The sequence below is a fragment of the Amborella trichopoda genome, chromosome 10, assembly GCF_054954075.1.
Source record: "Amborella trichopoda isolate Santa Cruz 75 chromosome 10, AtrichopodaSantaCruz75HAP2 v2.0, whole genome shotgun sequence".
NCBI lineage: Eukaryota > Viridiplantae > Streptophyta > Magnoliopsida > Amborellales > Amborellaceae > Amborella > Amborella trichopoda.
Window position 1 is genome coordinate 43,459,068 of NC_142345.1, and position 26,707 is coordinate 43,485,774.

Consider the following 26,707-nt stretch of genomic DNA (forward strand, 5'->3'; position numbering starts at 1 on the left):
CATACCAAACCATGTCCTAAACTGTAATAAAGTTTTACCACCAATACACGGCTCTACCTTGCGTACCTGTATTGGTTACCATAAAATTTACTGAAGTTTGATTTTATTGCTGACACTAGCCCAAATTATCTATAAAAAACTCAGCTGAACTTAACAATACAGGTTCCAGGTTGCATTGCGCGCTTTGTTATCTTAGAATCCACATATCCTTAGTAATTTACCCATCAATAGTAATTCCATTCTGCGAAAGATGTTGAAATTTGAATAATCCAAGTTTAATCTATACGAATTCCCCAAGTAGAAAACCACTGGATAGAACCTTTACTTAAAGTAATTGATTCAATAAATAGACCAATCTACATATCCTTAGAACAAATGGATTACATCATTTGCAATTAAGAAGAAAGACTTGACACGCATTATCAAGTATATCCTTGAGAACCCCCAGCATCATTTGTAAGTGCCATTCTTGTGGCCCAGTTTAGAGCCAATACATGCATATATAGGAAGTTGGAAATTGAAATCCAGAAATCGGTACGCAAATAGCTCTGAGCCAAGTCAACTCCATGTTAGGTAGCAAGTCATACCAGAAAACAACATAAAAATATGAGATGCGACTAAAATCTTATAAGATTCAGTCAAGACTCGATGGTGACTCAGTGCGACGCCCAAGTCAACTAACCATACACAATTATTATATGTGTATGTATATATGCTTAGGCACCTAAAGCAATCAGATTTTCTCAATGGTTACATATTAAGATGCCCAAGTATGGATAAGGAGGGAGAATGGGGACACAATATTACTAAAAAATCAGGATAAAGATACTAATAATACGAGCATCTATCTAACACATCTATAAATAATTATTATAGCATGCATAATATAGAAATATATGCATCCAACACTTTTTTCTTAAACAAATTTCATTAATAAAAAATGACATACAAGTTTGTGTATCCTCTCTCTCTCTCACATCCCTTCAATTAGTGTGTGAGAGCTCTCTTTACTTCTTTACAAAATTGGGTCTACATACAGACTAATTGACAGGTTTCAAAAAAGAGTAACGACTACATCAGGTTTAGACACTCCCTCCCTTGATAAACTATCAGCTTTCTCATTAGACTCCCGATACTTGGCTGAATTTCACCAAAACCTTTCCAAGATGATCCCATATTTCTACATATACATTGTGTACCTGCCATGGTTACCTCTCCTTGCTGCTAGCCCAATTTACAGAATTGCCGCAATCTCCATCAATAATCACCGTATCCCACCTTGTGTCCATGCATCTCAAACCACAGAGCAAGGAACTAGTGTCAGACCTCCTTCTTAACATAAAATCATGCATGCGTCTAAGCAATATGCATGGAACTTCCCTCATGACATAACAAATTACAAAGGACCCGCAAGACTTGTACGGACTTATGCTATCTTGGGAGGATTTAGCTTTCTCTACTAGCAGGCCAATTTTTAGACCGACAAACCTCAATGAGGGAGTACCTCCAACCTTGCCTGACCTTCGGTGAGAGGCGAGGTTAGTTCGGGGCACTAACGCGCGCCTATATGTGGGCTAGCAGCAAAACACTAGGTGCAAGACCTTGGGTAAGATGGTTAAAACAAATGACTCAGTTGGTGGAACTTGTTGGACCACCAAGACCAATCAGCTGGGGGCTTGGATGATCAACCCATGGCCAACGTGACCTAATGGGAAATGAACATATCCCATGTACAAGAGGCATTGCTGACCATGCACTTGAGCTGGTGTAATGATCCTAAAACTTCAAAAAAATAAAAAAAAATTTAATAAGTGATGGTCCATATGAGCATGATTAAAGAGATTTAGAAATACTTTAAGTATGCAAGTAGACTCATCCGGTCGCCGTTGAGGTATAGGTGGACCTATCCGGTACGCCAATAGGGATTAAGTGGACTCATCCGGTACGCTGGTGAGGTATAAGTGGACCTGCAGGGATTAAGTGGACTTACCTGGGACGCCGATAGGTATTAAGTGGACCCATCAGGACGCTGATGGGGTATATAGATGACTTACTTGCGACGCCAGTAGGGTATTTTGTGAAATCTTTTGAATTATGCACTAACGTTAAAATGTTATACGCATTTCAATTATTCGAATTATACTTAATTATGCATTTTTGAAAGTGAAACAATTGATGCATTTCTGTTAATAGATCTCCTTTTTGAAAATATTGATATCTTTCAACCATGATTATTTTTAGGATTATGATGATCACTTACTCAGTAGCCAAACTCATCAAATTATGGTAAACATTTTTTCAGGATAACTGCGGTTTCATTTTGAGTGCTCGTCAGGATCAACTCTGGAAGATATTGTAGTTGTGCTTAAACTTTCTTTTGTTACTTTGTAAGAATTCGCCACTGTAAATTTGTCCTATCAAGAGATGTATATATGATTGTCACATCTCAGGAATATCAGTATTGTAAATTCTTGGGGCGTGACAATTATGGTATCAGAGCAATAGGTTTAAGACTCTTAGGAAATTTAAAAAGAATGTACTCAAAATCACATTTATTGTGTGTACAGACCGGGACGACGTCAAGATCTAGAATAGCTGAAGCTCATATGGAAAGAATTCACAAAGCCTTGAAAAATATGGTTGCTCTAATGCAACATCAGATGGAAAACAACAATTCACCCAGGCAGTCAGTTATGGGAAATGGTGGGAGTAATATCGAACAATTTAAGAAATTAAACCCACCTTCTTTTAAGGGTGTTGTAAACCCACTGGAAGCCGAGGGATGGATTATGTAATTAGAGAAAATATTCAAGGTAATGGAATGTCCTGATGATAAGAAGGTGGCCTTGGCAGTTTTTATGTTAGAAGATGAAGCACAACATTGGTGGCGAATGGCAAAAGGAGTATTGGTCAAAGAAAATAAACCCTTGACTTGGGAAGTATTTCAAGAGGCATTTAACGAAAAGTATTTCCCAAATTTTATTCGAGACCAAAAAGAAATGGAATTTCTGGAAAAAAACCGGACAATAGCACAATACGAGGCCAAGTTTACTGAATTGGCCAGGTTTGCACCACATATAATTAACAATGAGGCAAAAAAGGTGAAAAAATTTGAAAGGGGTCTCAGACCAGCTATTAGAAGCAGAATATTAGTCTTAAAATTGAGAACTTGAGAAAAACCATGGATCGAGCCCTTGTTATTGGAATACTGGAACCTGTTTTAAATGTGAAAAATTGGGGCACCAAATTAGAGAATGTCCTAGCTTACAGATGCAACAGCTTCCAAAGAAGGGAGAGATAGCTCAAAAGCCTCAGGTGAACAGAAGAGTATTTGCGATCACCCAGCAAGACGCTCAGTCATCAAAATCAGTGATCCAAGGTACTCTTATTATCTTCCAAAAAGTAGCTCATGTTTTGATTGATCCTGGATCACCACACTTTGCATGCCACTTAAAGGTAGAACCAGAACAATTAGAACACATTCTAGAGGTAGCCACACCAATGGGAAATTCAAGTGACACCAATATAGTGTACAAATCCTGTGTAATAAAGATAAAAGAAAAGGAACTGTTGGTTGATTTAATACTTCTAGAAATTCAAGATTTTGATGTAATCTTAAGCATGGATTGGCTTTCTGCATACCATGCAAGTATTGATTGTTACAAGAAAATGGTTACCTTTAGTATTCCGGATCAACCAGTATTTTACTTCAATGGTATCAAAGAAGACTCCCCATCATATTTAATCTCCTGTATTCGAGCTAATCGCCTCCTCAAAAAGGGTGTCAAGGCTTTCTTTCCTATATCAAAGAAGATAGGAAGGAAGAGATAAATTTGGATACCACTCCGGTTATCTGAGAATTTCCCAACATTTTCCTTGAAGAATTGCCAGAATTACTGCCTGACAGGGAAATTGAATTCTCTATTGAATTATTGCCACGGGTAGCCCCAATTTCTAAGGCACCTTACAGAATAGCACCAGCAGAACTTAAGGAACTTAAACAACAATTGGAAGAATTATTAGATAAAGGTTTTATCAGGCCCAGTGTGTCACCTTGAGGTGCTCCGGTATTGTTTGTTAAAAAGAAAGATGGGACCATGAGATTGTGTATCGATTATAGATAGTTGAACCAAATGACAATGAAAAATAAGCATCCATTACCTAGAATTGATGATTTATTTGATCAATTACAAGGATCACAAGTATTTTAAAAAATTGATCTTAGATCTGGATACCATCAGCTTAAGATTAAAAGTGAAGATGTCCCCATGACAGCTTTCAGAACAAGGTATGGCCATTATGAATTTTTAGTCATGCCCTTTGGATTAACCAATGCACCGACTGCATTTATGGATTTGATGAATCGGGTCTTTAAGCCCTTTTTGGATAACTTTATTGTGGTATTCATCGATGATATTTTAATTTATTCCAAGAATCAAAAGGAAAATGAGCAGCATGTAAGAATGATAATGCAAATATTAAGAGAAAAGAAATTGTATGCAAAACTTAACAAATGTGAATTTTGGCTTGAACAAGTGACATTTTTAGGACATGTCATATCAAAGGAAGGTCTATCAGTTGATCCTTCAAAGGTTGCAGCCATTGTTAATTGGAAACAACTAAGTAATGTGACTGAAGTTCTAAGCTTTTAGGGATTGACAGGATATTACAGAAAATTTGTAGGAGGATTTTCTCGAATCGCAACCCCCTTAACTAGATTGACACAGAAAAATGTCAAATTTGAGTGGACAAGTGAATGTGAGGAGAGTTTTCAAGAACTAAAAGTTCGATTAACTTCAGTACCTATTTTAACTATTCCTTGAGGGAAGTGGGGGATTTATGATTTATAGTGATGCTTCACATAAAGGCTTGGGCTGTGTATTAATACAATATGGGAAAGTAGTGGCATATGTATTCAGACAGTTGAAAGAATATGAAAAAAAATATCCAATTCATGACTTGGAGCTGGCTGCAATAGTATTCGCTTTGAAAATGTGGAGGCATTATCTATATGGTGAGCAATTCGAAATATACATGGATCATAAGAGCTTGAAATACCTCTTCTCTCAGAAGGATTTAAATATGCTGTAGATAAGATGGATGGATTTCTTAAAAGATTATGATTGTACAATCCATTATCATTCAAGAAAAGCTAACGTTGAGGCCGACGCTCTAAGTAGAAAATCTACGGGAGTCTTAGCTCATCTAATGATCCAAGAAATGAGATTGTTAGAAGAAATAGTAGATTGGCATCCGACTCAGCCCATTAATGGTGTGATAAGTATGATTGCCAACATTAAGGCAGAACCCCAATTAATCCAACATATTCGATCGGCACAAAAGAAAGACCCTCAGCTTATAACAATTGTGGAAGTGGTCAAGCTGAGAAAGAGAGAAGAATTCTCTATATGTAGTGAGGATTTGCTAAGATTCAAAGGTCGGATTTGTGACCCTAATGATGAGAGTGTGAAGAAAGTTATCTTGGAAGAAGCACATCACTCTCATTATATGATACGTCCCGGAAGTATTAAAATGTATCAGAACCTGAAGAAAATCTTTTGGTGAAATAATATGAAAAAAGAGGTAGCACTATTTGTGTCTTAGTGCCTAACACGCCAACAAGTAAAAGCTAAGCATCAAAAGCCTGCTGGGTTGTTGCAGCCTTTACCCGTGCCAGAGTGGAAGTGGGAGCACATCTCTATGGATCTTGTCTCTGGCTTGCCTAGAACAAATTCAGGACATGATAGCATTTGGGTCATTGTGGACCGGCTGACCAAAGCTACCCACTTTCTGCCGATTCGCATGACGTACACTTTGGATCGACTGGCCCAGTTGTACATTAAGAAAATAGTGCGCTTGCATGGAGTTCCGATCAGTATTGTATGGAATAGGGATACTCGGTTTACTTCTAAAGTTTGGGCTAGGCTACAGTCAGCCATGGAGACGAGGCTCACCTTTAGCGCTGCCTTTCACCCCCAAACTGATAGACAATCTGAGAGGACCATCCAAACCTTGGAAGATATGTTCAGGGCCTGTATCATTGACTTTACAAGAAGCTGGGATGACCATTTACCCCTGATTGAGTTTGTTTATAATAATAGCTTCCAAGCCAGTATTCAGATGGCACCATATGAAGCCCTGTATGGAAAGAAATGCAGCTCACCCATCTGTTGGGACGAAGTTGGTAAAAGAAAGCTGTTGGGGCCAGAAATTGTCCAAGTAACCACAGATAAGATAGCATTAATTCGAGAAAGGCTCAGGACAGCTCAGAGTCAGCAAAAGAGTTATGCCGATAACCGACGGAGATTTTGAATTTGAGGAAGATGATCGAGTTTTCCTAAAGATCTCACCAATAAAAGGTATTATGAGATTCGGCAAGAACGGAAAGCTGAGTTACATCGGACCAGTTGAAATCCTGGAAAGAATCGGAGGTGTCGCTTATAGACTTACCTTACCACCCGAAATGACAAACGTCCATAATGTCTTCCATGTATCATCACTACGAAAATATCAGCCCGACCCATCCCATATCTTGAAATATGAACCTTTACCGATCATGAAGGACTTATTCTTCATTGAGTAGTCAATTTTGATACTAGATAAAAGGGTACAAGTGTTGCGCAACAAGGAGATTCCTTTGGTCCGTATATTATGGCAGTACCATTCAAGAAAGGAGTCGACTTGGGAACGAGAAGACAATATCAGAGAAAAATATCCCTATCTTTTTCAATAATCAGGTACACAAATTTAGAGGACTAAATTTCTTCAAGGGGAGAAGAATGCAATGATCCTAAAATTTCAAAAAAAAAAAAAAGAAACTTTTAATAAGTGATGGTCCATATGAGCATGATGGTCCCTAGGGACCATCACTACTTTCAAAAGCTTTTGGTTTAAGTTTTTGGCTGCCTTGCCACGTCTTTTAGTGGACGTGGGCTTTAAACGTTCAGGTGTAATATAATTGTTACACCTCAAGTATGAGGTGTCCTTTAGTGGACGTGGGCTTTAAACGTTCAGGTGTAATATAATTGTTACACCTCAAGTATGAGGTGTAACTTAATAAGATAATATAATAAGGTATCTTAAGAATTTAAATAAGAGAGACGAGGACTCCCACCCTAGAAAATTTTTGAGATCTTTCTCTCTCTAATCGAAACACAGAAGCTCTTTCTCTCTTTAGCCGAATTTTTATCTTAAGCTCCCTCTCAAATATTTTAGGTAAGTGACTTCATTATTTTAAAAAATAATCCATTCTTTTTAAAAATGAAATGAAATAATTATTTCTACTTATTATCATGAATGTTAGGCGCGATAAATTTTATGCGCAAGTGACCTCATTATTTTGAAAAATAATCTTTTTAATAAAATTATGATATTAAAAATTTTAAATGCTGTAAATTCTTAGAAATAAATTTATTTATTTATTTTTCTTGTCTATTGTTATAAAATTTTAGAAATAAAATTATTAGAAATAAATGTGATAGTTTAACTTCTACTAAAATTGTAAGATTTCTTTCTACTGCTTTTTAATATTTAGACATTGTCAAATTCATGTGCAAATGACTGCCTTATTATCTGAAAACTGATATTTTTGCATTTGATTATAGCATTGTCTGTGAAATGTTTATTTGCGAATTAAAATCCCACAAATTGTGATAATTCCGTATTCTTTAACTTCTATAAGAATTTTTCTATACATATTAGATTGGCAATTATGCTAAAATGTCTTTACGAATACCTTTCTAGATTTGAGCCCAAAATATTTGACTGGTTATTTTTGAAATGTTATTGAAAGTGCCTGTTATAAATGGTTTCAGTAAAATTCATATTAATAATTTCAGTGATATGTTGAGTACGATATTGCTGCTTTCGAATGTTTAAAGAGATTTAGAAATACTTTAAGTATGCAAGAAGAGTCATCCGGTTCACCGTTGAGGTATAGGTGGACCTATCCGGTACGCCGATAGGGATTAAGTGAACTCATCCGGTACGCCGGTGAGGTATCAGTGGACCTGCAGGGATTAAGTGGACCTATCTGGAATGCCGATAGGGATTAAGTGGACCCATCAGGATGCTGATGGGGTATATAGATGACCTACTTGGGACGCCAGTAGGGTATTTTGTGAAATCTTTTGAATTATGCACTGACGTTAAAATGTTATACGCATTTCAATTATTCGAATTATACTTAATTATGCATTTTTAAAAGTGAAACTGTTGATGCATTTCTGTTAATAGATCTCCTTTTAGAAAATATTGATATCTTTCAACCATGATTATTTTTAGGATTATGATGATCACTTACTCAGTAGCCAAACTCATCAAATTATGGTAAACATTGTTTCAGGATAACTGCGGTTTCATTTTGAGTGCTCGTCAGGATCAACTCTGGAAGATATTGTAGTTGTGCTTAAACTTTCTTTTGTTACTTTGTAAGAATTCGCCACTGTAAATTTGTCCTATCAAGAGATGTATATATGTTTTGATTGTCACATCTCAGGAATATCAGTATCGTAAATTCTTGGGGCGTGACAGCTGGGCAGGTGTGTCAACCCATAATGGTCAAGTGTGGGCTTAATTCACATAACCACCCCCAACCACGACTTCCATAAAGGCTATACGCCATGTGCAAATGATTGCACATGTATTGGCCCAGTTTGGACATGAATATTGTTTAATACCAAGCATACTTGAATTAGCATGCATGGTCAAAAATGGCCTATGGAATGGGTTAACTAGAATATCAACTCTGCCTTAGTGAGCCGCGGTGCGCAGTGATTGATGGTGGTGCATGGCTAACTGCACACCAAGTAGTGGGCAGTAAGGGTGGCACAGTCCTTGTTGGTCGTATAATTGGCGAGTTTGTAGGTCCGTATTTGGGACCATATAAACGCCTTGCCCAGAACCCCGAGCAGCATCCGTGGTTGTATACAATGATGTGTGTAGACAAAAGGGCCTTTCTCTACTTTGGGAATGCCTTATGTGCTTATCTCGCTCCATTGTTGTTTTTATGTGTGCATGTGGAGGGCTGGCCTTGCCTTAGCCCAAGTTCGAGTTTGGCTTGGCACCACATGGGTTGGCTAAGTTAAAATCAACCCTGAAACAATTTTTTATGTTATTTTTTTCCTTTCCTTGCTTAAAGCATCATTTAACATTCGTCAAACGGCCATTTTACTTCTCAGCTACATGAATCCTGGTTTTCCACTCTGCTCTTCTATGGTGACTGCACTCCTATAATGTTTTGCTTCATTGCTTGTATTCAAATAGAAGTGTAAAATTTAATTAATAAAGGGAGTAACACTCCTTCTTGGTGGTGTGGTTATTGAATGGCAGATTTCTGTGTTTCATAGACTCTATTACATATGCAAAACATCATGATGCAAAAGGATTCCGTCCAACATTAAATTAGTCAACTATTTAATATAAAATGCAGTATTTCAGGTTAGTAGTAGTCTATGACAATTTATTGTTTATATTTTTCCATTGTTTTTTGTTGGATAATGATATATTGACATTCATCGAGATGAGATTCATGGGATTAAAATCCTATCAGCCCTATTCCTCCATAGTTTTTCTACTTAGTAATGTCATTTAAATAGGGTTTATAAAGCAAAACCTGTAAAACATGCAATTATTGGCCTGGAATCAAAGATGTCAAATAAATATCATATAAATGAAATCATAAACTACAAATGATGCAATTTTGCTATTTGGCGAATTGGTACAATTTGTCACAAATGAAAATGAAGTGATCCTGAAGGACATACAATAAATGGAGAAACTTTTGTTGATTCTTTAGCATTGTATCCCTTATTGCTAAAAAGATTATTAAAGGAGCATCCCTCGTATTTAGACGTAAAAGCTACTCTTTTAAAGTTTTAGGTCAAGCACGAATTACTCTTTACAAGTCTTAAAACTTTAAACTACACTTGCATTGAATAATTACATTTTTATCTTTTACAAATATTAACTTCACTAGCTAATGTACTTCATACAGTTGCCAACAGCACATAGACGATGAAAGTCAATGTATTGTTTCCCTCGATTTAAATATGCCATGTGATGAAGCATACTAGGGAATAAAATTCTCGAGCAGGCCAAGACTAAAGTCAACTTCAAGACCCAGCGCAAAATCCTCAGTAGCAACTTCTAATCCCACTAATGTTTCCTCCTCCATAGCACCCTTCCTCAACCCCAACTCACGTCTCCCCACCCCTTTCTCTCATCATTGGTCATTTGCTTCACCAAAGGGGAGTAGATGAAATATCATAGAACAAAAGAAAGATAGGCTCTTCTCAATAGTAGACACTTCTCCATTCTCTAGATGCCCAATTTTCCAAACCAGAATCAATGAACAGAGGCTGCCAACTAGAGTCGTTCGTAGGAGCTCCTTCCTCTCTCTATCGATAATGTGACTTAACTTCAATAGTAACGGATTGCTCGTCTACCTCAGTGATGCATCGTTCTTTGCTTGTTGTCCAAGCCTACTGGCTTCCAAGACTGGAATGAATTGCCATTTCTACAAGACTGGACTCCACCCTTGTAGACCTACGGGGTTTGTTGAGTAAAGGAGGCCGACCATCGATAGGTGATCTCCATCGACCCCTATGGATCATCAGACTCTCCACATGCTCAGTGCAGGACCTCATCTTCTAGTCGGCATCTAAGTATATGGATCCAAATAACCATTACATAATGCATACTATTATAATTTCTTCATCTTTTATAATAATGTTATTGTTTACTCACAAGTACCCTAGCAATATCTGTATTGGTATCGGTGCCAACCCCATAATACACTAGCACATGAAACGTATAGAGGCATAAGCCCATCATAGGTATATATTTAATGTAGTCGTCAGTTCATAATTGTTGGAATCGGGAGTGGGAACAGTACTGGGATCGAGATTAGAGGCAGGAGCAGGGGATCCTAAAATGCTAGAGGATACCTACGATTGGGACTGCAGGTCGTACAATGCACATTCGGGACCAAGATCCCCATGTGCTTGGGATCGAGATTCCAACTTTTTGATGATCTTGATCCCGACCTTTAGGGATCTTGATCCCAATTTTTTGGGGATCTTACTACCACCCTTAAAGTCTATAATAATCAAGGATTATAAGTGCTCTTTAAAGTAGGGATCTCATTATTGATAGTAAGCAAGAAATGCTACTATATAAAAAGTATAGTTGTGCTGCTAGCTAGCTATAAAAAAAGAAAATCATCAATTTGGTTGTTGTCTCGAGATTAAAGGTTGCGATCGAGATCCCTAACAGCAGGAGTTATGATTCATAACAATTGGGATCGAGACCACAAAATTCAAAATTTGAGATTCATGCAAGATCCATTCCGGGAGTGACAGAATCAATATCCTAGAAGGGAACGCCTACCAAAGTAGGAGATCTTGGCAACTATGCTTCGTACAGCTTGGCATGCCAACTCCACGGAATACTAATAGAAATAGATTCTACCCCATTTACTGCTCCCATTGAATCTTTCTATGAACTCTTGTTGTCCAAGGTATTACAAAAGTGAACATGATTATTCTGACTTTCTTCTTTTTTTTAACCAGTCATGACATGCATCGATCTTAAATATATTGTATTTAGCCCGAATCAGTACTCCATGGTAGTTATGCTACAGGCTCAATATTGATTTTTCAAAATCTCATAACAATTTTCTCCAATTAAAATTCGTGCTTTTATTTAACATTACTTAAAATTAATAAGACCATAAGATAAATATTGCTAAAAAACAACCACAAACAAAGATGAAAAAGATAAAGCTAGCGGCACACTACCTTTCTCTATGTCATCATCATCAAAATCATGATCATCTCCGCGTGGAACTTCTTCACCTTCATCATCAAATGTTTTCTTGTTCAAACCCAATCTATTTTTTCTTGCTTCTTCGTCGTCGTCATCTTCCCCTTCCCTATCAGACCTTACAGCATCATCATCTTCATCACCACTACCCTTTCTTCGGCGACCTCCACTGGCACCACCATTCCCACCAGATCCATCAATCTTCTCCATATCCCTAAATGCACTGGCTCCATTATTTGCTGCTTTCATAATCCATCTTTCATAACCTTCAGCATTCTTCCTCCTGTTCTTCATCTTCTCTTCAGCTTCCTCCAATGTAAGTTGCTTATATTGCGCTACTTTGTTAAAGTTATACCTACAATGCACCAAGCAATTACTATCCAGGAGATGAATAGGATGAGCATGCCTATGCATCAGTACATCCAGCTAATAAGCTTATAAGAGTAAATAACTTTCTGGCAAATTTCTTCCTTTTACAGATATGTAATAAGCTCAAACATAAAAGGCAGAAGATATATAATATTACATCGTGATACTCAAGATGGGGGTGATGCCTTAAACCCAACCTAAATTCAATGATGAACAACTTTAATCTAACTAATCATAGACTTAGTTACAAACAGAGATTATTAACGTAATGGATGTGAAGAAACAATTGGATAAAGTCAAGGAAGTGATATTAGATATTGCTTACCATGAACCAGCAGGTATGGCAACAAACTCCTTCCCCTGATTTGTTAGCAAGTAATATGTTGCACTCTGTGCACCCTCGAGTTGACCATGATATTGATGCTGACCTGTTTCATCCTCCAAAAGCCATGGTTTGTTCTTGAACTTCTCCTATATGATGCAAAAAGATCATGGAAAAAATTGTATAAAGCTGAGCTGAAAAAACAATGATTAAGAATAATAAAATGTATTGGGAAAATATTACACAGAACATGTTTATAGAGATAGATAATTATATAGCTAATGATATAGAGAACACGCAGTCCCATCTACCATCTCCCTCCAAGAAAGTAAGAACTCCAGCTAAAGCCCAAACAAGATGAAAGGTCATGCACCCTCAAGCGCATCTCATAATTGAAATGATAGGAACGTTGAGGAATCTTAACACCAAGAGAGTCCCACGATAGTGGTATGTCGCTTTAAAAGGTGTGTGTGTGTGTGGGCATTGGATGACTCAATAACCCAGATAAAAACTAGCAACCAGGGACAATCAAAACAACAATCTTTTATTGCTTATTATTGCTTAAAATAAAGCAAGTACACGGTGGGGATGTGATGTACTCAGGAAAGGAAGCAATACCCGCAAACTCTCTGTCACTTGGCGCCCTTGAAGCCCTTCTTTTTGGAGAGTCCATTTGACATCACCATTTTTCTTCCTTGAAAAGCCTGGCAAACCCATGACAAAGCGGCTAATATAATATGTTTTATCGGTGTTGACATTTGCCCTAACATTGTATTCCTGCAAGATTTTCACATTTCCAATTTCGCAATGAACCCAAATTCAACATACATAAACAGCACAGATACCATTATCAGAAGGTACTAAATGAAGCCCAATAATACACAATTCCGCAAGAAAAAGAATAATTAAAGCCCCAGAAAAAGTTCTAAAACAAATTGAAGAAGCGTCCTCATCGACAAATCAATAAAAGAGAAAAAAGCACTTACCATAGACAATAACCATGATAAGATTATCAAAGCCCCATTACAGAAAAAAACTAAGTAAAAAAGTATAACTTACACGAATCAATCGAGTGATGGGTGTACCACACTCATAGCATTTGGAGCGAGTCTCAGCCATTGTCTTTCCACAAGATTGGCAGAGTGTCAAATGCTTGCAATTGCTTCCATACAGATCAGAATTCGAGCCACATCCAACACATGATGACTTCAAAACTAGATCACCAGACATGGTCCGAAACCCTTGCCCTAAAGACAAAAAATAAAATAAAACAAAAAGCAAATATAAACCAAAATGAATCGAATTAACATTCCATAGCTTACTTGACTGACAAACCATAGGAATGCATTAAATTGAACTATTACAAGTCTAAAACAAAAGCAGAAGTAGTAAAGTTCATAATACATCACTTTCGGCAAATCTTCGCTATTAAGTCCATAGAAACAAAGAAGCCTAGCTATTCACATATGCTTGCCACAGCTGTGATGCAATTGCATCTCGAAGTGGTAGCAAGTACTATTGCTAGCCCACCTTACACATCATGAGAGGCGAACTGGCAATTTTTTTTTGGGTAATTCAGCGGGGTAGACAGGCCCCTGCCTGTTTTTTTAAGTGGATTAGGAGTTGGATTTTTTGAAAGCCGTTACTGAGGTGGTGTTAGTAGTGGGAATGAAAACCACAATGTGGTGACTAAGGTATGAGGTGCTACCACCATGACCTCAGCCCCATTCCCGCCAATTGGCAATTAATTGGATCATATAGCACTGCTTATTGACACTGCATCTACTAACAATAAATGCAAGCAGCTAGTGGCATTAATCGTCTAGAACTAACTGCATTTTAAACCAATGCTTATGTAATAGTCAACATGCTAAGAACCAAACAAACACACAATAAACAGACAAGAGAAAATATCACCTCATTAAGTCAAGCAACACATACTGGAAACCGACAATAAATGTTTTCCATAAAATCAAAGCGGCAGATATCTTATACTGCATGTATATTAATATGTTTTCCATTGGAAATATTCAGAAGAAGGTTGTCACTAATCAATGGATATGAGGCAATCATGGTCTACCTCAAGTTTAGTAATTTTCTTTGTAGACGGTCAAGTTTTCAATCCAGAAAACCCAGTTATGCAAGACCAATAATACCCAAGAGCTCAATCATATACCTCAGACCAATAATACCAATTGTCCAAAGAATTGTGAAGTAAATGAATATTCAGAGATTGAAGTGTTCCACTCCAGACTCATATTTTGCCCCTAAATTTGCGATATACCCACCATACATATCTTTGAGTTTATAACTAACACCATCATCACATTTTGATGATCAAAAGCATGGAAAATAGCAAATAGATCTTAAGATTATGCTACTGGGTTTAAGATCAAGTTGCACATTGAGTGCTATGCGACTTGACCCATGCCCTTGATGATCGGTAATATAATACAATTGAAATTATAATACAACCGAAATTCCAAACAAAGAATTCATCCTCTAGAACTGAGAAAACAAGACAAACATGGAAGCAAGGCATATAGTACCAATTTCTCATTCAATATAAAGATTTGACATGCAATATATAAAAAATAGTCAACGAGAACTTTCTTTCAAAATAACTATCATAAAAAAGTGCATCACTAAAATAAATTCCGATATTCATCCTTAAAATAAAATTAATCCTAATGATGTTTTAAGCAGAAAAAACCACTATGTGGTCTCTTTAGGCAGCGAGCATAGGTCAATACCCTGGAATGCACATTCACAGCACATCAATATAAGGGTATGTATTGATTTCTCGTGTTATTTTCAACATAAGTAGTCATATTTTTTAATAAATACCAAAATATAATAATGAACAATAACAATTACTTTACTATCGCATACAGTAATTCATTGTAAAATATACTGTAGAATCAAACAATCTTAACTGTAATATACTTATTAAAGTCAAATAATTTTACAACAATTACTGTAAAATTAGATAAATTTACAGTAATAAATGAGTCACTTGTACAAAATGATACTATCTTATTTACTGTAATTAGATATTATAATGGGAATTCATAGCACAAAAACATGAAGAAAAAAATTAACATAGCACAAAAAAAAAATTGAGACGGTGTACATAACAGAGCACAAAAACAAGAAAGAAAAAAAAATTAACAGAGCACAAAAATATAAAACCATGGCTTTCAGAGTTCATTTCGAAGAAGAAAGCCTAATTTTCACTCGACAAAACCATAATCACATCTAGAAACAGGCTTAAAAATTCACCTAATTTCACATATAACATGAGTACAAATCAGAGGAGAGAAAGAGGGAGAGAAAAGTGAAGAGATCAGAGGAGAAAAAGGAGTGAAGAGATCTCTCTAATTTTTTTTTTTCAAGAGAGAGAGCCAGTTCTATATAACCTAGTGATAATAACTGTCTACTTCCACTTCGAAAAGTGAGAGGAGTAGAGCGAAGAAGATCTGAACCCCAAAACCATCTGTTCTAAAAACCCAGAGACCCAATTTTCACAGAAAAAGATCCAGTTTCATAGACCTAAACTGCCGATTGAGAGGGACAGATATAAAGAGTTTACGAGAGAGAAAGCGATTGATCTAAACCCCCAATTTCCAATTCCTAAAACCAAAGTCTAAATTCGCAGAGAGATACCAACCACAAAATCCCTATTTCTGTAAAATCCTCAAAACCTATTTCCTCAGAGGAGATGAGAGAAGAGAGAATAGATGGGAGAGAGATCAGATGAGAGAAAAGAGTGCATTGTTTTAAGGATTTTTTAGGGCAGATTTTTTTTACGACCTGGTTTTGGCCTTGATTTAGAGGAGAGAGATGAAAGAGAAGAGAGAACAGATGGGAGAGTAAGAGCTTGGCCAGTTTTAGGGCCTGGTCCTATATGAGAGAGAAGATGAAACGATGGAAGAGAGAAGAGGAGAGATGGTTACCTGGTGATGGAGAGAAGCTCGGCCTGGTTCGAAGATGGATACTTCAGAAAAAATAATATGGGAAAAGAAACGAATTTAACTTTTACAATTTTAAAATATAGAGAGGGTATTTATCATGTATTTTCTTATCTCTCACTATAATAAATGACCTCTCGTAACCCTCCAAAACAATAGGAAACTTTTATCTCTCTCCATCACGTAACTCTCATCTCCGTCCACGGAAGGAAAAAGTACATAAAAGGTTGCAACGTTAAAATATAGGGTAATTATCGTTAATATATTTATATTTTTAAAAAATAAAAAAAAATATCCAATTTTTCAAAACTTCACCCACATTTTTTTTTTGCCCTATTTTTGTAAAATTACAAACAAAAATGTCTTTTACGGTAGCTGTTCTACCGTAAAAATAATTATGAAATTTTTAATACCGTAATCTAGATTATGGTAATATGCTTACCGTATTTTTCTTACAATAACTTACAGTAGTTTTTATACCATCATACATCTAAAAGATATGACGGTAGTACATGTACCATAATATTATAAAATATTATGTAAAAGTTTTTATACCATCATACATCTAAAAGATATGACGGTAGTACATGTACCATAATATTATAAAATATTATGTTTACATGAAAATACGGTACCTATAGTACTGAAAAAATGTCGAAATACTATACGATAATAAAATTACCATAATATTTTCTCATATTTTTTTTAACAAAATTTTTATAAAACTCTATTTCGACGAATTGTTAGCACTTTCATCATTTTTTTATCTCTCTTGTCCAATCTCTCATCTATTTTCTATCAACCTTTAAAGGAGGTCTATCAGAAGATCAAATTTACATGCCAATTGATTTTTAGGTATGTCAACAAAATATTATGATGTTTTTATAAAAAAAAAAAATATTATGTTGCATAAATAAGTTTAATATTTATTTATATTGTTGCCTAAATAATGATAACAATGATTAGCTTTATTTAATAGTTGGCCATCAAAATAACATTTTCCAATTATTTTTATATTATGACAATTGTAGTTTGACCATTAGTGCCGGTTGATCTTTTTTTAAAGTGGCTTTTAATTTGATTATTTAGAGCCTTGGCTCTATATAAACTTTTTCTATGATTGAAATTGGCTAATTTTTTGAGCATCTAATTAACAAATATTCAGCTTAAACGAAACATAACTTTTCAAAATCGCAATAATTCTGACTTGGTTAAGATCAAAATCCTGAATAACTCTTTTAACTCAAGGGAGAAACTCACAGTGTGGTTTAACGGGAGCATAACATACACGCTCGTTAAAAGTGCTCCGAGTAGAGGACTTTATTTCGGTCTTCTTAGAAATTAGATGTCTCAGTTAGATCGATCTCTCTCATAGTTAGCAAGTTTGAGAATAATAATGCATCGACAAATCAAAACACAAGTAATAAATCGGTTTTACTCCAAAAAGTTAGGCTAAAAAATACCGATAGCCAAAAATTAAGTAAGTTAGATAATCGTAAATAGATAATATAATCTAAAATTATGAGTCACAGTTATTATGTGGATTCAGTAAAATCATTGAGCTATAATTTTTATCCCCTTACCTAGTATTATAAGAGTTATACTTGATAATTTATTTGCCTAAACTTTCAATGAATACAACAATAATGCTTACTCTATTGTCATGATATATGACATATGATAGATTTATTTGGAGTACACAATAAAATAACAATAACACTAAATACAAGAAGTACATTAGCAAACAACATAAATGGTAACTCAAGGTATAGGACTATTATTTGTTAATAAAAAATAAAAAATGCCCCCTATATAAAACTGTAGTTAACTAAAACGGTGAGGTTTGTATAAGGTGTCAACTTTATATTATTGAAGTGGGGTGCACGTCAAACTATGCCGAAAATGTAGTTTTGGTATCGCAAAGCCTTGCGATGATATCAAAATCTATTGTTCCCCTTAATTATGAAATTTAAAGTTTCAGAAATAGTGATGATCAAGCAGATCTATAAACACCTGAAAATCTTTAAAATGGACGGCCCTAAAAATCTATTGTAGCCCCTAAACTAGAAATTTCATTTTTTTAATGTGCATCAACTCAAAGTCGAGGTAATCGATTTGAGGGTTTTCCAGCATGAAACAACATTCTCTAGTTGGTTTTGTAGGTGTGCCTTACTAGTATAGCATAAAGTTGACACCTTGAATAAATTTCTTTCCTAACTAAAAACACAAAAATTTAAAGCAGTGTCCATCCAAAGTCCTATATTGCATACACTAATGAAATAAATAAAAAAATCGAATAGGTGAAGTTAATCAAACTTATGTATGCAAAAAGAAAGTAACAAAATGATGCAAAAAATCGAAATATTCAAAACTCACCCTAAATTTTTAGTTGCCTAATTCTTTAGTTGTCACTTAACATCTATCTTGCTTTTTATAATGAAGCAATAAGTTTAGAGAAAAAAAAAAGGATTTATCATTAGGCTATTCTTCTTCTAATTCCAAATATTATTTAAGATATATGGTTGTTTTGATGGATTATTTTTTGGACGGTGTATTACAATTTTTTACATAAACATATAAGTGATAATGTTTTATTAAAATATTTATTAAATGAAGTTTATTAATTTACTCGCACTTTTAATGTGCTTATCTCTAGTGAAAAATTTAAAGATACTGCATCTAAGAGATACAGGTATAAGAAATTAATATTTTTTTAAATTTTTTTTGACAAAATAAAATACAGGTTTATACAGTTCCATAAAAGAAAAGAAAGTAATTTTTTGAATTTTTTATTTTTAAAACTTCAAATTTTTTAGGGACTTCAAAACAAATCAAAGATTTTATTAAAATTTGGTGTTTTAATCGGAGAATTGTCGAGTATTGAAGTAAGGAAAAAGTTTATGCAAGGTTTCAACCTTAAAATGTAGAATTAAGGATGCATCTCAAAAATCCATCGGAACGAAAACCCTTTAATTGATCATCTTGATGTCGAAATGCATGAATAAAAAAAAAAATTTAAATATTATAAATAGTATATCTTGTAATATATTATATAGACCGTATATTTTTTTAAAATTTGAAATTTTATAATTAGATATAAAAATACATTTTTAGATGATCCTAATATATTATGCAGTTTGGAGGTGTTGGATTGTTTAAGGTTGCAACCTTATAGAAACCACACCCATGAAGTAATAGTATCGCATATGTCCTCTCTCTCTCTCGGGCGTTTCTTAGTTCCTGTCTCTGGAAAAATGGCACCTCTTTTGGGTAATTTCAGCTTCCAGGCCTGTTCAAAGCTTCAATCTCACCAATTGTTTTTCCCCTTGTAAGATAATTGATTACTCTTCCCTTCCCCTTCTTGCGCTTATAATCTCCTAGACAAAAAATGCATGCACCCTCATTTTTCATTCTCTGCTAAACTGGAAATTAGGTCAGATATTGCAGTAATGGAGTTTAATTGAAAAGAAAATTTATTCATCTAATTCAAATGCTAGAGCTTATGATCATTCTTACTTATTTGCGCAAAATATTGTGGTTTAGCATTTGGTATTATCATAATAAAATTCAAATTTTGTGCATGAATGGAGATTTTGCGACTCTTTGATGTTGGATTTTCCGTTTAAAATTTTGCATTTTGAGTTTTCTCTTTCCTTTTTTTTTTCTTCCAAATTTTTGAGTAAATTGTAGTTCCATAGAACATACTATATTGTTTCTGTAATATATTTTGACATCTTTGCACAAGGTTGAAGGCTACGAATTTCATAATATTATTTATTTTGTCTATTTGACTTTTCTATGGTTTATTTTGAATTTTCTAAATTTTTAAATGATGTAATATTTATATTATAAAATTTAAAATTTATCTAATAGTGAAAATTTGAGATACTTAATTGTAGTTTTTAATTTCTCTGATGGTGGAAATTTGAGATAACTTAATTTTAGTTTGTTATTTCTCAAGAGAATTTGCATGTTTAGTTTTTTTTTTTTCCCTGAAGTACATTATAGTGCCTTGGCGAATTGGGTTTATTGCACCTTACGATTTGCACCACGTTCCCCCAAATAACAATTTTTAGTATGTGTGCAAGGTGGATGACATTACAAGATACTTTCATGATAAATGGTTATTTGACATTTATGTTATTTGCTTGTGGATTGTTTTGAACATTGTCTAATTTGTTCTGAATTTGTGTAATTGAATTTGGATTCATACTTTCTTATTGTACTTTCCCATCTTGACCTGTTTGCTCAATACTCGATGGAATTGTATTAGTTTGTCTACGTTTTTTAGTTCGCTGACTGTTATTTAGAGTTACAGTTGACTTTGTTAATGTTTTTATAGGTTATTGCAAGCCAAGAAGATCTGCTGTTGCAGAGCTTATGGAACCAACGGCCCTGTTAGATACATTCCCGATAAATACTCACATAGAGAACAACCATCAAAAATGGAAATTTCCCACCATGAAGAAGAGATATTCAAAACGAAAAACTCACACTATGAAGATGAGATGTCTAATCATATGAGGGCTTCCAAGGAAATATCTGAGGATCATCCATCAAATTCAACCTTTTTGAATCATATGGCTTCGCAAGATAAAGAAGCCATGCATAAGGGATCAAATGGAGTAGAAAACCCAATTACCACAGACAAGGCAACAAACGTAGAAATGAGATATCAAGCTCAATTTCTAACTCCTAAGAGCGTTTTATACTCTAAAACCAATGCAAATGAGGATGGCGCACAAGGTAAAGGATCAGATATACAAGGGAATGTAGACCATAATCCAATGGGGTATGGTGGTTGGTACTCTTGATGGCATTGATGATGTACTAGTGGATATTCAACCATAGTGGGACACTAGTTCATTCACCCTGGTGTGGCTAACCTCCATCGCCTGTCATCGGATACGGATGGTGGATGCCCTTTGGAGTACCTGTACACCATACTCCATTGGAGTGCGGTTTGCTTCTCAATGTTAAAAGATTACTTACTGGCATTTGTTTACCCCTGTGATATATGACCTTCTCCCCCAATAATTATCAGTGCTATGAGCTTAGGTAGCTTGTTTTGAGACACAGATAAAATTTTCAAGCTAGAAGTTGATGATACTTTTGGTGATGGGGATGATGATTTGAATGTTATGGAGGATCTTGAAGACGAATTGCCTTCTGATGAATTTCAAGTTCCAAATAACGATAAGTTAGGTGAATCAGAAACAACATCTGTTACGACAGATTTGCAAGATGCGCGAAATGTGGCTATTGAAGTCCTTGCATTGAGGTTACATGTTAAATCCTTCTCTTTCTTTTTGTTAATATGGACTTTGAGCTGAGAACCACAGTCATACACATAAGTCGGAGGTAGGCTTGTCCAGTGAAAGGCTTAACTGTTTGTTTGAGTGGATGGTTGATGAGAAAGTTATTATTTGTCGGGAAACTTTTTCACTTTTTTCACCCATAAAACTTTGCACTTTTCATTTTGGTCCCCTACTTTCACTAGTCACTGCTCATTTACATTTTACTTGTTATATATATGAATGCATTTTGCAGGTCGCATACAATAGCTGAGCTGACAAAGAAACTACGAGGAAAGAAAATTCCGCTTAAGCTGATAAATTCTGTGATAGCTGACTTTGCAGAAAGGCATGTTATGGTTATCATATCTTGGCTTCTTGTTATTGTTGTGAATATTTATTTTCTATTTCTGTCTTATTTGTCCATAGGGTACTTCTTTAATTTGAATTTATGCATATACCTTTTTGGTTTGGCAATCTGTAAATTTATGCATATACATTCTGTATTATGAGTCATTCCTCTTCCCAAATACATGGCGTTGACTCCTTTGGTGTATTTCATTCTTGCTCAGCACATATCTCTTTCACTTGCCTCTTGTAGTTTAAGGTCGGCAGAAACCAGAAAGGAAAAAAAAATGATGTTCCATCATAAGATTTAGGTATTTTGAGTTTAAAAAATATTCTCAAAAGTGGAAGTAAGAGAAGGGTCTTGGGCTTAGTTCAGTGTTCAAGCTTATATTTGAATTACTCTGGGCTCTCTGTTGTAGAAAAGATCTTCCTTTGTGCACTAGAGGAATCCTCATCCTTGAAGGTAAGATATTGAATCTAGGAATTCATGTTTTTCAAGGCATCCTTCACAACATTTTGCATTCATCATCAGAAGCCATGCACCTTTCTCTTTGAAGGCTTACTGCATAAATGGTCATGATTGGCAATCTTGCTAATTAAAAAAAAAAAAAAAGAGGCCTTGCAACCTTGTGTTCAATTCTCGTTCCATTGGTGCAGAGGGCTGCTTAATGACTACTCATATGCAGAAACATTTTCACGATCTAGATGGCTGTCCATGAGTTGGGGTCCGAGACGAATCAGGCAGGTGAGTGATGCTTCTCCCTTTAATAATTGTGAGTTGATGTGCGTAATACATATTTTGATGAATTGGCTCATTAATGATCGGATTAATGGGTCTACTGCATCGACATGATACATTTGCTTTTTAATTTGTTTTCTTTATATATTATGGTATTAAGTGGAAGGGAAAGTATGTAATGATGCTTCCTTAGCATCTCTTTGGTATTTTTCGGGGCTATATACTTGGACTAACCCTCAAATTCATAATAATTTCACCATACCTATAAAACAAAGTATAGACGGATTATGGAGATACCATTGTCCATTGGGTCATGTCTGTACACTTGTGACGGTGATGGGGATACTGGGACCCGACCTTGACGGTGAGTTCCACTCTCCCTCCATCACCATCCTTTGTTTTGATGGATGGTAATGACCCAATGGACTATGATTTTTCTGTTGTCTATTGTATTATGGCATACTTTCCCTAAATGGAAAAATAATAATTGAAATCATGAACTCTATGGAAGAAACTATTATCAAGTTATTCAAACTACTGCTGATTTTGCTTCATTGATTGATTGTGTAAATATGATCATTCTAAGAAGGAAATCCAGAACTTCAGTTCATATTTCCACTTGGTGCCATGATTACATCTGTGCACCACAAAGATCATTGCACTGGTATCAAATTAATTGGGTTATTAGTAAGTTTGTTGACTACTGAATCTAACTTTTTATTAGACTCACTCATTTCAATTATGCTTCATACCAACAAAATGAATTGCGTTCGGATCAGACACTTTTACAGAAGGGTGTGTCAAGAATAGTTGCAGATAAGGCAATTAACCATGTCTTCAATGGAGATTCAGAGGAGAAGGATTTGTGCCAGGGCATATCGAAGTATTCACTGGATCATCTTTTAGCCTCCACGTCCAAGCAATGGCTTAAAGGGAATAGTGTGCCTTTGGAAACCCGCAAAATGAGGATTGTAAGGTGGCTCCAGTATCGTGGCTTCGACTGGGGTGTCACCAACTTCATATTGAAGCAATTGGAGTCCAAGTATCCTTCGTAGCCTTGGCACGAAGCGGTTCAGAAACTACTGAGGATGTGCTTCTTATTGAGGTTAGTTCGAATTTTTGGTCTTCTTTAAGGTGTTTGGCCGAGACTGAAAACAAAAAATTTGGACTTTTGGTGAAAATTCCTTTTAGAGACTCGGGCACTTTTCATTGAGCTGGTTCCAATTTTGGATGTCAGTTAAGGTTTTGCCCTGGACTGGAAGCCAAAGCTGAAAACTTGGATGATGGGTAGGACTTTGGTGTAAATTTATATTTTGAGCTTCAATTTTAGCCTTACTATCAATCGCATGAAGAAACACTGATTCCTTTTACTTATAACAAAAATGGAAAGTATCAATTGAACTTGATTCTTGATCTGCCGTTATTGGTGAAGTTTGGTCTGAACTACTTGGATTATTGTGGTCGAATCTCAATATTGGCTCTTTATTATGGAATTGGTTATTGAATCACAGTCGAATTTATCTGAAATGGCCTAACAGTTACCCCGTGTGTCTTGGTCTATGTTTTTTCTGCAGCAGCTCTAGAAGATGAGAGAGAGAGCAACACTATTTTTGCCGACTCACTTATACAGAGCAGTTTGGAGCCATGACTCAAATTAATGTTTGGCCTTACATAGAAGAAAAGAAGATAGAAGCCACAAAAGTTTTGTTTGGAGTTGATTGTGGATTCTGTAAGTGCATGTTAATCAGATGACTCACAGCACTTCAATTAAAAAAAGAAAGCTAGTTATTGTGCAAAAGTTTTGTTGGGAGTTGATTCTGGATTCTGCAAGTCTGTTAATCAGATAACTCATCACTTACCGTGAAATTTCCTCTCAATTTCACTCTCAAATTGACACACACTAGCTATGCTGGATTTCCCACAATTGCACGCTTTTGTTGTTACAAATCAAATAAATCAGGAATCAGACTTGGGTAAAGATGGTAGAGGCTGGGTTTTCATAGCACAGAATCTCGAGTCCCATTCCTATGTAAACTTGTCAAAAAAACACAAGTTCCATTCCTATGTAAACTTGTCAAAAAAACAAAAAGAAAACAAATGAAATAAATCACCGGGGGCTTTAGAGAAGCCTCTATTTTTACTAATTGTTAAGTGGGTCAATAATTGATATATCATCTTAGGTTATTAGATATCCATTGCCAAGATATTGAAGCATATTAATTCTTAGAGTGATTTCTGTATGGACCCTAAAATTTTAGGTAAATTACAAAAATGCTCTATTTATATGCAGAAATTATAAAGAAGGTTGATCAACCTGTCTTTTTTTTATTTTTTTTCAAAATTGCCCTTTAGTCGATTATTTCAAAAGAAATAACAAAAAAAAAAAAAAAAAGTTAAGATATTGCATTTCTAAAGCTTAAACCTATGTTTATGCTAATGCAATTTGTAAGCAAGTTTATGAAGGTAATGTTGCCTCCCAAAACCTTGCCCTATCTAAGCCGTCCATTCTCATGGATGGTGCAATTTATGTGGTCGCATTATTTGCTTAAATGAGGGCCCCAACCGCCCTTGCTTTGCCTATCGTCTATGGTCCAGATGCAGGCTTATGAAGCCACCTTAGACTGGGTTATGCAATCATTCCAAATCTTTAAATATATGGAAATTTATAAAAAGCATACAAGAGGTGAAGTATTTTACTAGAGAAAACTTTTAACATAATGTGCTCAAGAGATAAACTGTCCAACGTTTTTACAAGATTGAGAAGTAGGTTAAATATTAAATAGTTTGATCAGCTATATGTATTTTAGCAAATTTTTTATAAATATATAATAAAAGTACTACATCCTTATGGAGGTAATGGACCGGACCCGACCCAGGTCTGGTTATAAGTCCAAAAATTGGACCCAGCAGGTCGGATCCGGGTCCAAATATTGAACCCAAACATTATTCGGGTCTTGGTCCCAGTCTATGTGGACCGACCTGAATAGTGTTATTATTGTTTGAATAATATTTTAATAATATCGAAATGAATATAACTATATATTTTTAGAATTAATATTTAAATAATATATATATATATATATGAAAAATTCTTCTCAACACCTACAGGCGAAAAATGAATAGTGATTTTGTCTATCCTCTTCACCGTCCAAATTTCATCATATGGTCACAATTGTCTGGTAGTGTTTTATTTTTTATTTTATTTTTCTACAAATCGGAATGACCTGAAATTTTGAGGGTATGTACATATTATTGAGGCGTATCTAATAAAAATATGTAAAAAAACTATCCGTAAAACAAATTGATCAAAATACCCCCGAAACTTTTTGGGGGTATTTTGATCAATTGTTTTCATATAAAATATTTTTTTATATTTTTCGAAGATTCTCTTATTTTTTATGAATATATGTCTAAATATCAGGTCATTCTGATTTGTAGAAAAAAAATGAAAAATAAAACACTACCGGACAATCGTGACCGTACGATGAACTTTGAACGGTGATGAGGGTAGGTGAAATTACTATTCATTTTCGCCTATAGGCGTTGTGCGGTGTTTTTTTTTTTTTGGTTCAAGTCTAGGTCTGATAACTTTGGGTGACCCGGACCCAACCCGTTGCCAGTATCCTTTATGAGAAGTTTATCAAAGTATATTTAACTTTTCAACTATTTAACAGTTTACCATTATTTAACTATTCCAAACTCATGGTCATGCGTATTGTTATGGGTACTTTAAAAGTAAATCAAAAGATAGAGTAAACATAGTTGATCTCTTATGTGAACTTTCTGTTTTTCTTAAGGTTGTGAAGCATGTCCACTAGCCTGCACACATCTGCACCATCCA

At 35.2% G+C, this 26,707-nt stretch overlaps 2 protein-coding genes across 11 annotated transcripts in view; one reads left to right on the forward strand and one right to left on the reverse strand.

Annotated features, from left to right (window-relative positions):
• The window catches only part of RAP74 (transcription initiation factor IIF subunit alpha RAP74), a 30,504-nt gene extending 13,963 nt beyond the window's left edge, over nt 1–16,541 (reverse strand). The window contains exons 1-5 of the mRNA XM_011629945.3: nt 16,471–16,541; nt 13,574–13,761; nt 13,133–13,291; nt 12,518–12,663; nt 11,799–12,178 (exon numbers count right to left, since the gene is read on the reverse strand). Coding sequence (XP_011628247.1) covers nt 11,799–12,178; nt 12,518–12,663; nt 13,133–13,291; nt 13,574–13,744 — 856 coding nt within the window. The 5' untranslated portion in view covers nt 13,745–13,761; nt 16,471–16,541. The remainder of the gene's footprint in view (nt 1–11,798; nt 12,179–12,517; nt 12,664–13,132; nt 13,292–13,573; nt 13,762–16,470) is intronic.
• A 3,143-nt stretch (nt 16,542–19,684) lies between these two features.
• LOC18447535 (regulatory protein RecX family protein) lies at nt 19,685–24,732 on the forward strand. Of its 10 annotated transcripts, none has more exons than XM_088849174.1 (8): nt 19,685–19,813; nt 20,828–21,231; nt 21,565–21,766; nt 22,036–22,128; nt 22,547–22,590; nt 22,785–22,872; nt 23,591–23,971; nt 24,441–24,732. In XM_088849174.1, exons 1-6 carry the CDS (start codon nt 19,692–19,694, stop codon nt 22,844–22,846), a joined length of 927 nt encoding a protein of 308 aa, XP_088705300.1. In that variant the 5' UTR covers nt 19,685–19,691; the 3' UTR covers nt 22,847–22,872; nt 23,591–23,971; nt 24,441–24,732. The 10 variants fall into 10 exon arrangements, with proteins under 10 accessions (XP_088705300.1, XP_088705302.1, XP_088705299.1 ...); XM_088849176.1 differs by having other exon boundaries at nt 24,444–24,732; XM_088849173.1 differs by having other exon boundaries at nt 23,646–23,971.
• The last annotated feature ends 1,975 nt before the right edge of the window (nt 24,733–26,707 follow it).

Bases quoted from the DNA above. Each gene is read 5' to 3' on its own strand.
- LOC18447535 (XM_006857632.4), top strand. From the start codon at position 19,692: ATGTCCTCTCTCTCTCTCGGGCGTTTCTTAGTTCCTGTCTCTGGAAAA. The intron at 22,129-22,784 runs GCATGTTATGGT...CCATTGGTGCAG, and splicing joins ATAGCTGACTTTGCAGAAAG to AGGGCTGCTTAATGACTACT. The intron at 22,873-23,645 runs GTGAGTGATGCT...CGTTCGGATCAG, and splicing joins GTCCGAGACGAATCAGGCAG to ACACTTTTACAGAAGGGTGT.